At 40.4% G+C, this 11,211-nt stretch overlaps 2 protein-coding genes across 2 annotated transcripts in view; one reads left to right on the top strand and one right to left on the bottom strand.

Moving 5' to 3' along the window:
- The window catches only part of LOC110595280 (GDP-mannose 4,6 dehydratase-like), a 144,062-nt gene that overhangs the window by 26,502 nt on the left and 106,349 nt on the right, over positions 1 to 11,211 (bottom strand). The gene's annotated exons all lie outside the window — the stretch shown is intronic.
- On the top strand, positions 5,051 to 5,523 carry LOC103256112 (midkine-like). The gene is given in 2 exon segments (XM_008054008.2): positions 5,051 to 5,396; positions 5,399 to 5,523. Coding segments are annotated over 2 exon segments (429 nt in total). The 5' UTR covers positions 5,051 to 5,092.

Raw genomic sequence — 11,211 nt, forward strand, 5'->3', positions numbered from 1 at the left:
TGACCACTTGCTGCATTCCAGCCTTCATGAAACTGTGAACACTGATCTATAGTTGAATATAGACTCTGAGTATGCAGGGACACAGAGGGAGGAGGGAAAATTACTACCATTTAAACTGTTTATTTTAATTGACAGTAGGTCCCCCAGCTTGGAAAGCCACAGGATGGAAAGAAAAGGTGACCAGGTAGGCTAGAAGTCACTTTCTAAATACTGGATATTTGACCACAAGGAGCCAGCCACCACACACTGTGGCACCACTGCCTCCAAGGCTGCTGGCTTGGCACTTCTGAAACCCTAATGACTTGCCAGGAAGTCTGGGTTTAGTTTTGGTTGCGTGTGCTTTCTCATGTTTCTCTCTCTCTCATCCATTTGGCAGCAACTGTCTAACAGGTTAATACACAACAATAGTCACTTGTATTTTCTTATACGGGAGAGGTAAATTATGGCACTTGAACAAAGACCTTATTATCTAAGTTTTGCTGCATGTTTACTACACACCAGTTTCAATTTTATGCTTTTGTCCCTAGGTCTTAACACAAAGGAAAATACGTTCATGTTCATATTAGAAGGGGCTATTCAAAAAAAAAACAACAACAACAACAGCAGGCTAAAAACAGTACTTATTATAGGTTGAACTGTGTCCCCCCAAAAAATTCATACATTGAAGCCTTGACCTCCAGTATCTCAGAATGTGACCTATGTGAAAATAGAGTCATTGCACACGTAATTAGTTAAGATGAGGTCACACTGGAATAGAGTGGCCCTTAATCCAATATTACTGGTATCCTTATGAAAGGGGGAAATTTGGATACAGAAACATACATGGGGTGAATGCCAGGTAAAGACGAATGCAGAGACTGCAGTGGTGTTTAAACAAGCCAAGAAACACCAAATATTGCCAGCAAACTGCTAGAAACTAGGTGAGAGACCTGAGCCAGATCCCTCCCTCACAGCCATCAAAAAAGAAGCCAACCCTGCTGATACCTTGATATCAGACTTCCAGCCTACAGAGCTGAGAGCCAATAAATTTACATTATTTGAATCACCCAATCCATGGTACTTTGTTATGGCAGCCCTAGGAGACCAACACTGAACCCACAAGAATCAAGAAAGAGGCAACCAAAAGGGCAGGGAGGGCTGGTGGGAAAGTCTGGAAGAATGTTTTCCTATGCTTTGCACCTGCAGCTGTCAGGAACCCCAATACTCTTCAAGCCCACCACACTGGCCTCCTTTGGGCTCCATCATCCATTGCTCTCCCATCCACCCTATCCCTCACATACTCGTTCAATGTAAATCCCCTAATATTAGATGCCAGTTCAACCATCACTTCCTCAGAAAGTCCCTCATGATTCCTCAAGCCTACCTCAGACCCCGCTGTTAGAAACACCCTGAGCCCACCGTTCTCTTCCCTCTCAATCACCATCATGACAGCTCCTCATGTCCTTGTCTTTAATAGTGACAACAGACTCTGTAGGATCCACGAGGACAGGAACACAACTGCTCTGCTCACCATGAGCACACTGCCTTTGAGTGGTTGATGTGGAATACATATTTGCTCATAGATTAAAATTCAGCTTTGCTGGGTTTCTAATTTCACAGGTCACAGGGTTCCAGGAGACATGCCAATGCCCTGAAGATGTCTGAAACATACATGTCAAAACTATCCTCTTTGTCCTCAGTTGGTCCCTCTGTCTTCAGACATGGCATGCCCATGGGCTCTAGTCTCCCACACTGTCAGCCAAAAGCCACTACTGGCCATTCCTCTGCAGAACCATGGAGGCTCTCCCTTCCCCTACACACTTCTCAAACTCATCACTGCCATTCATCCCATCCATATCATCTGTGCAATGCCCTTGGTCTTCCTGCCCCCACATCTAGGAAGCAATACATCCAGCACACCAGGGAAGTCTGGCTATGTTACTCCTTACTTAAAATCAAGCCCATTCCCACTGCCTATCCCAAAGATTTCTTTTTTAAAAAACCAGAAATCCAAACTATGCAAGGGATTACCACAGAACTGTCTGGTTTCGGGGTGGGGGAGCTATGAAAAGATGTGGGAGAGACAAGGCTCCTCCCATGCAATGGCCTCCCACTCCCTGTGTCACCCTCCTGCCCCACCCCTTAGCTAACCTCAAGGCATCTCCACGCAACCAAGGGCTCTTCACAGCAGTTTGGAAACCACAGGCTCCTCTGATTAAACCTAAACTTTTAGTCAAGGCCCTCCACTTAACTATCACCTCCATTCCCAGAAACCTAACCAAATGAAAACAAATTTCCTTATGTGAGCATTTCATATCCTGGTTCCCTATCATATTTATCCACTCCCTCATTCATTCATCAGACAACTGTTGATGTTCTAGCAAGTTTCCTAGGGTTATAGAGCCAAGTCTTTCCCTTCAAGAAATAGCAATGCAGTAGATGAGAGTTGTGTCCAACAATATATGTAATAATAGCAGTAGTAATAATAAAAATAACAGGCAATATCTAACACAGGCAGCACTGATGTAAGTATTCTATATAAGCATTAGCCTTCTGAACAACCCTATAGGTAGATTCCTGTAATGATCTTAACTTTAAGGATAAGGAAACAGAGTCTTATGGAGGTGAGTTCAGGCCACACAGAAAGAATCAAAGCAATTATTAGAAACCAAGTGTTCTGGCCAAGCTCAGTGGCTCACACATGTAATCCCAGCACTTTGGAAGTCCAAGACAGGAGGGTCTCTTGAGCCCAGGTGTTTAAGACCAGCCTAGGTAACACAGCAAGGAAAAAAAAGAATAAAAAGTTAGTCAAGCATGGTGATACACACCTGTAGTCCTAGTTACTCGGGAGGATTGAGATGGAAGGATAACCTGAGCCTGGGAGGTCAAGGCTGAGGTAAGCCATGAGTCTACCACTGCACTCCTGCCTAGGTGATAGCGTGAGACTCCAAATCCAAAAAAAAAAAAGTTATAAAAAAAGATGCTCTGTGTTCCTTTAGGTGATGGTCAGTTCAATGTGATCACAAGAGAAGACACGGAGAGGATTCATTTCCTCACAGGTCCTAGAGACAGCAGGCACACACACCGTGCAGGGCCACAGGAGGGTGGTAAGAGGCAGAAGGACAGGAGCAAGGGGAGAGCTGAGGCCAAAGCCTATACTGGAGTTTCCAGGAAAGGCAAGACAGGGTAGGGTGAACAGTTTAAGACTGGCTAGTTTGAATCATTTCAGTGGGTTGTGGACTGTGGAGGTGGTCTCTAGTTGCCCGGTGCCTGGCCTTGGGAAGATTAGGGCAGAGGAACATAGACCCTTGGGGTACTGGGACCAGAAGTACAGGTGTAGCTCAAGACTGGTTAGTCTGCATATCAAAAGTATGCTCCTGGTCTGGCCCCGGCTATCTGTAAGAATTGACTAGCCCCAAGAAAGGCAGTCTCTCCCAGCCTGAAAGGTTTCTAAGATGTCAAAATATCACAATGTGGAAGAAAATAAAAAACCTAACACACCAGACTAGCTGACTTCAAACCTTCAATCACTGTGCCTGCTGCATCCCCAGTGCAGCAACCCCACACAGCGAGGCTGGGCAGAAGACATAGGGCATTTGGAAGGTTAGGAAAAGGGCAGCATTTGAGGCAAGCAAATAAAAAGAAAAAAAAAATAGTAGAAACTGCAAGAGGATAAGGATGGAAAAAGAGCTTTCCAGGCAAAGGGACTGACCATTGAAAAGACAACCTGGGCAGTGCAGTCAGTTGCAGTGTCCCAATGTCACCAGAATCAGGGTCATGGGAAGTACAGAAGATGAGAATGGAGATGAGGGCAGAGGATCAAAGGCAGGGCAGGAATCCCCAATTTCCAATTAGGTATATTACGACAGCATGAATAGATCTGCATTTTAGCTCAGTTTCTCAAGGGTTTATTAAATACTAAGATAACCTCAGCATACACATAATAGAAACATTTAGAACCCAGAATATATCAAGAAGTCCTAAATACGAATTCAAGAGACAACCCAATGGAAATACAGTCCATCTCTGCATCCAGATCCAACCAACTTCAGATGGAAAATATTAGAGGGAGGAAAAAAACCAAACAATACAATTAATAACTACAGTGTAAAAACTATTTATATAATATTTACATTGCATAAGTAACTGTGTAAGTAATCTAGACATGATTTAAAGTATAAGAGAGGACTGTAGTCCTAGCTACTTGGGATGTTGAGGTAAGAGGATTACTTGAGCCCAGGAGTTCAAGGTCAGCCTGGGCAACATAGTGAGACCCTATCTCTAAACATAAATAAATAAGAAAAGTATACAGTTCATAGGTTATATGCAAGTACTATAGCATTTATCTGGGACTTGAGCATCCATACAAGTTCCTGGAACCAAGGACCCAGAGGTACCATAGGACAAGTGTACCGGCAATTGCATGAACAGGTGTGTTATAGAAGATGAAACACAAATTGCCAGTAATCACACAAAAGATGCTAATTCATTAGAAATCAGGACAAAGGAATTTTAAACCACAAGATAACATTTTACACCCACTAGATTAGCTAAACTTAAAAACCTGTCAAAACAAATAACGAGAGGGAACCCCCCCAAAAAAACAGAATTTCTATATAAAAAATTGTGCATTTATTCTTACATATTTAAACTTTAGTCGTCTTGAAAGTACTCTCCGTTTGATGCAATACAGCTACCAAGGCACTTTTCCACTGCTCAGAACAGTTTTTGAACTTGTCAATTTTGATGTCTTTTAGTGCTTCTGCCGTTTTTTGTTTCACCTCTCCCACATAGGCAAAATGTTTCCTTTTGAGAACTTTTTTCATCCAGAGAAACAACACCAACAAAAAAAGTCACTCAAGGTAAGATCAGGTGAATAGGGAGGGTGGGGCATGGAGGACATGCTATTTTTGGTCAAAAAGTGTTGAACACTCAGCACTCTATGCAGTGTGGGCAGATGTACTCAGACATCACCCATCATGAAATGGGCAAACGCATTGAAAGAATCTCCAAAAAAAGATTCACTGGGTTCTGGAGACAAAAAGGGCAGCAATGGCTTGAGCAGGACAGGCCTGGCACTGGAGGGAGTGGAGCAGCTTGGGCAGCAAGCGAGATGCAGCACCAAGGTTTCTTCCTTCTCGCCCTCCCCACCCTGCTGGCACTCACTTCCACAGTGGCCAAAAAGAGAGACAAGGTGAAGAAGGACTGCCCGGGCAGTGAGTGCACAGAGTGGACGTGGGGGCCCTGTACCCCCAGCAGCAAGGACTGTGGCGTGAGTTTCTGTGAGGGTACCTGTAGGGCCCAGATCCAGCACATCCGGTGTAGGGTACCCTGCAACTGGAAGAAGGAGTTTGGAGTCAAGTACAAGTACAAGTTCGAGAACTGGGGAGCATGTGATGGGGGCACAGGCACCAAGGTCTGCCAGGACACCTCAAGAGAGCATGGTACAACACCCAGTGCCAGGAGACCATCCATGGGACCAAACTCTGCACCCCCAAGACCAAAGCTACAGCCAAAGCCAAGAAAGGGAAAGGAAAGAACTAGAGGCCAGGCCAGGATGTGGAGAAGCCCCTGGCTTTACTTGGGGCCTGGCCCACACCCTCCCTCCCTCAGGCCCGGCCCACCAGTGCCTTCTGTCTACTCTTAGCTTTATCAATCATGCCCTGCCTCCCTGCTTCCCCAACCCCACCATTAAGTGCCCAAAGTAAGAGAAATAAGTGGTTTTGGAAAGCTGGAGCCACCCCCAAGAAGGATTTGACTCTCAGGACCCCCCTTCTGTTCTTCTCCACAATGATACCATTACTAAGAAACAAATAAAATAAACGTTACTCCCTTCCCACCCCTAAAAAAAGATTCAGTAAAACCAAATGCAATCTTTCACAACAACGCTAGGTGGTAAACTGATGCCAATGGGTTCCCAGAATATTAACCTAGCAGAGAAAGCCTATACTACAAGGGGTTAACAGTTTCTTCGGGGTTCCCCTTTGTATTAACAAAGATGTTAGTAAGAAGACATATTTTGTACACTGCTGGTGGGGCTGTGAATTGGCAAAACCACTTTACAAGATAACAGTCAATTATTTTCCAACATTGAAGATGCTCATACCCTAAGATGTAGGATATACCCTGGCAACATGGTTAAGTTACTAAATAAGTGTGGTGATAGGAACACATAAAAGATAAGCAGAGTCAACAGTTACAAGGCAAGAGGAAGGAAAGAGCCCAGTTAACTGAAAAATGATAAAAACTGGGTGAATTGATTTGGTGAGAAAAAGGTGGTATTTAGTTTTGGGCATTTTGGGTCTCAGGCATTAAGAAAATACTCCAATGAACATGTCCAGTAGGCAGCCTATGGTCATTTAAGATAGGATTTTATTAAATTACATAACCACTAAAGGACTCTGTGCTCCAAAGTTCCGTGATTCTATAATAGCATCAGAAAAGGTCAAGCTCCATGGCTCCTTCAAGTATTCTACTACAATTAACTTCTTCCACTCTTCACATTCTCGAACACTCAAGCATGCCTTTTAACAATAGCCTTTCCCAAAATATCTTTATAGTATGGCTGTTTTTTTTCTTGGTTCTTCAACTACACAATAGGTTCCTGTAAGGTTATAAAAATGTGTTAACCCTCTTTCCTCAAACTGCCTTCTATACAGTGTTGGTCATACAGCACTAGTCCATTCTCACCCCCTTCCCCCAAATGGAGCAGTTAAATATCAAGTCTTCTCAAAGATAAATTTTCAGCCAACCTTATGGAGAGATAATGGAAATTAATTAGCAGAGAAGAAGAAAGAGATAATTTTGTTAGAGGGAATGGTGTGTCCAAAGGGTTTGAAGACTGGAAAAGGAAATCACCAATATACCTGGTACATTGTTAACTGACACTGAAAATAACAGTCTCATTTGACATAAATTTAAATTAAAATACACATTCTTTTTTTTTTTTTTTTTTTTGAGATAAAGCCTCATTCTGTTGCCCAGGTTGGAGTACAGTGGCACAATCATAGCTCAATGCAGCCTTCAACTCCTGGGCTCAAGCAATCCTCCCTCCTCAGCCTCCCACAGTGCTAGGTCTATAGGCATGAGTCACTGCACCTGACTCTTAAATGTATACTTTCTTATGATATCTTAGAGTCAAAAGCAGTATTTTGGAATAAAGAGAAAAACAGCACTATTCAAAAATGGTTTGGTTTTGATTAAACCTTCAAAAAAAGTTACTAGTTACCCAAAATGCAAGAATGATAGCTGAAACAAATCATGAAGATGATCAAAAATAGTAATCATTTAAACCCTTGACACAGCAGACTCTGCCAAGAGGAGAAAACTAATACCAGCTTGCTTACACTCACACACACATCAAGAGTCCCTAATTTCAGTGGTACCTGACATTTGTTGCCAGACCAGAAGAAATACATGAGACTCTGAACCTTAAATTTCCAGTGACTTGGGTCAAAAGGATATTTTGATAAAATTCCAACTGGGGGAGGAAAGGCCTAGACAGAAGACTCCTATACTGCTGAAAGCTTAGCATTAATTATCTCTAGTTTGGTGTGAGACACTGGAAACCTCTGCATCATTCCCAGACTGTTACTCTGAATCTTCTACATTTATCAGTTGATTCCCTCCCCTCCCCACATACATGCCACCAACATCCATCAAGTGAGAACAGCAACAAGCCTGCAATTTTCACAGGGATTCATTTCATAATGAGATGTTTACAAAGCAGATTGTGTTACAAAACATAGAATTTACTCTTCAAGTTTCTCAAAACAACATAAAGATGTATCCAAGTCTAGTAAATGCTTTAAATTTAGAGCAATTCCCTGGATAATTCAGCAACTTAGAAATGAAAAGTAGTTACATCTTATGCATAATGAAATAGATGTGTTGCTGACAAATTCTTAACAAAATATTTATATATTGACTCACATTTGAAATATGCTGGGAGTATTCCCTATTTATAAGAATCCTGGGTAAGAGCCTTTATAAAGGTTGTTGTATATTAGAAATTCTCAAAGCAGGCACCCATGCCATGGAATTAAATTCTGCTTCAGTTCAGTGTTTTGAAACACATTTTTACTATTCCTGGAAGTACTTTCACATTTTTGTCAGATGTTGAGTGAGCAACAGAATAAATAACTTTTCAAAAGCATTTTTAGGTAGTAAAATCTTAAGTTCCTTGCTAGAGAGGCTGGTCCAAAATAAATGAAATGCTGGTGTGACTAAGTTGAATGTGGTAAATTCTGATATGCAGTGTGAAAACCTCCAGTTAATAGATCCATTCAGTGATTCAACAAGCACTTCGAAGTCCTAAGTAGGGCAGCAAAGTATAAATATGAGACTTAAAAGCATCCTCTGATTTCTGAGTCTGTGCTCACATCTAAGAAAGTAGTAAGTACTCTTGACAGAAGGTTCTCAAAGACTTGTTATCACACCCTTATGTGTTGCATCAACTTTGTGAAAGAGGAGAAGTTTAGGGGGCTGTGCTTCATGGAAACCCCAGATCTGAATAAGTTCATGGGCGCACCACTCATGGATATGTAGAAATAGTGTAGAAAAGAAGATGAAAGTGTTCTGTCTGGTTTACACTGGAACGTGAGTGTCCCCACACCTTGGATACAACACATAAGGTACTACTGATAAACAGCTTTCCCAGTATTGTTATGAATCATCAGATTAGACTTGGAGAGGGCCCTAGCGATCAATTAAATCTAATTACTTCACCAACAAAGAAATCAAGACCTTGAAGATATAAAACAGAAATTAAAAAACTGCACAACTCTTCTTTGCTCATCCAACATTTAAAGTAATTAAGGGTTTCATCTTAGAATAATTAACTAATAGGGGAAAAAGTAGACAATTATTTTCTTATTAATTAGAAAAATCATTAAAGGGCCAGTAGTTTTGTTTGAAGAGATAATCAGTTTAGTCAATTCCATTTAAATGAATGTAAGGAGAACAAAGCATGATGCTTTTTATTTTTTAATCAAACTGCTAGTAAATACTGCATCATTTATATGTGTTTCCCTCTGTTTAGAAACTCAATAGGTTGACAATTTAACCACCACAAAACTCCAATGAACAGGCACACGCAATAAACATGTATATAAGGATTATGCAAGGTGTCTACCACAGACTGGCTTTTTCAGCCACCTGAATTTCAGGTCATTAAAAGAAACTGTGCAGAGCAGAGCAACTGTCCCAACACAAGCAGCAGCAGAGTTGAAAATACTCCCATGCCAGTTCTCCTGAATCCAGTCTATTTTATGCTCTTGTGTGGATTCAAGGAAACAGAACTACTATTTAAAAGAACATTTACAAAGAAGCCTTTAAAAAGCGTCAAAATAAATTACTTTGAAGTGTACTTCTACAACACGCCTCCAGCTTTCCCTTCTTTTCCTATTTGCTGGTCCACAGAACCCAACTGTGACTATATTTAACTGACTTTACAAGCTGTGGAGAGACTGAGTACACACGGCAGATTCCAACCAGAGCTGTGTGCATTAACTAAGTCCCAAGGCTATTTGATTTGGGAGTTTTCTGTTTCTTTCTTTTCTTCACCTTCACGTGTCTTAAAATAACCTCACATCCTGAAATTAATGAGAAATACTTAGAAGATCTTCTCTCTTGGTTTGCTGTTTAGGGTGAGCCCTGAGATATTGTATTATATTAACAATATGCTCAAGCAAACACTGTCATGACACAGTATTCTTAAAGACTATACGTATAATACTTCTGTCAAAAGACATTAATTCCCCTTGGTATATATTATGAGGGAAGATACAGTACCTGTCATAGAGTTTACGTTTAGAATAGGTCTGTACAGATCAGCAGGTTTGGGAACTGGTCAGGATAACAATGGAATGAGCAACCTCTGATCAAAGTAAAATAAAAATTTCACTAAGTGGGATGTCTCTGGCTCAAAAGTCTACCTCTCCCACTATTGCCATGGAATTCTAGGGAAACGGACTCTAAATCAAATTGGCTTAGCCATTTATAACACTGTCCTGTGGGAAAATCATAGACTTCTTTTGGTCTCGATTTTTCATCTATAAAATTAGGGCTTGAAAACCTAAAAATTATCTTTGGAATTATTTCTAATTAAGACTCCACAATAATTGAGACTAAAGAATATTCAAAAGACTAGATGTTTCTACAAACTTTGTAGATACTGGCCATAAATTAAGTTCTAATCGCTTAGTCAATTTAAAAGTGCTTTGGTTGACTAATATTTCTAAGTGCTATTAACACTTCTATCTTTAATCATGTGTTACCTAATACAAGCTATCTCTATTTCACAAAAATGTACACAGACCACAGTTAAAGTTCACAGCTTCTAACTAGTTTGAATATTTGGAAATCTTGAATGTAAATATGATTGCACTGCTTTTTCACTGGCAAATGTTCCTTAGAAATGCCTGATCTATTAATGATATGCCTAGATATACTGAGACAGTGTATTTTTATATATCTGTCAATAAAGTTAGCTTTAAATTATTTAATTTTATTTCCCCTAATAGTCCCTAAAAGCAAGTATAACTTTCAAAAATAATTCTTTCACATAAATATAAATAAATCAAAGTAAATTCTGAGTAGATAAAATTTATAATAAATGTGCAAGATAGCACAGCTATGTAATCTAGTGCAAGTAAGCTGCTTATTTATTTGAGACTTAAAACACTAGGAAGACAGACTCTTACAATCTGTATAAAAAAATAACTTAAAAACTCTCAGTGTAACCTCATAACAATCTTCAGCATTATCATCAATATTACTATTTACTAAACATGCTATTGGCAATATACACAAAAAGCTGCAATTGATCTCTGAAAATTTATGTACATTAATATTCAACTGGATTTTCCACATTTTGATCAATTTCTCATACTCTTTAAGAGTTTTAGGACGTTTGTGTATTGTTTTTACATTTTTTGTTAAATCAGTGCAATTTGTCTTTACTTAATCTCTAAGCAAATGTCAACCATGAAAACACAAGTTAGAAATGGATTTACAAGCAGGGTATGGTGGCTCGTGCCTGCAGTCCTAACTACTTGGGAGACTGAGGCAGGAAGATCACTTGCCCAGGAGTTTGAGACTGTAGTTAGCTATGATTGCACCACTACATTCCAGTCTGTCACCCAGCATGTCTCTAGCAAGACTCCATGTGAAGAGAAGAGAAGAGAAGAGAAGAGAAGAGAAGAGAAGAGAAGAGAAGAGAAGAGAAGAGAA

This window comes from Carlito syrichta, unplaced genomic scaffold (genome assembly GCF_000164805.1).
Source record: "Carlito syrichta isolate Samal-C Ts95f unplaced genomic scaffold, Tarsius_syrichta-2.0.1 Scaffold288944, whole genome shotgun sequence".
In the NCBI taxonomy this organism is placed as follows: Eukaryota; Metazoa; Chordata; class Mammalia; order Primates; family Tarsiidae; genus Carlito; species Carlito syrichta.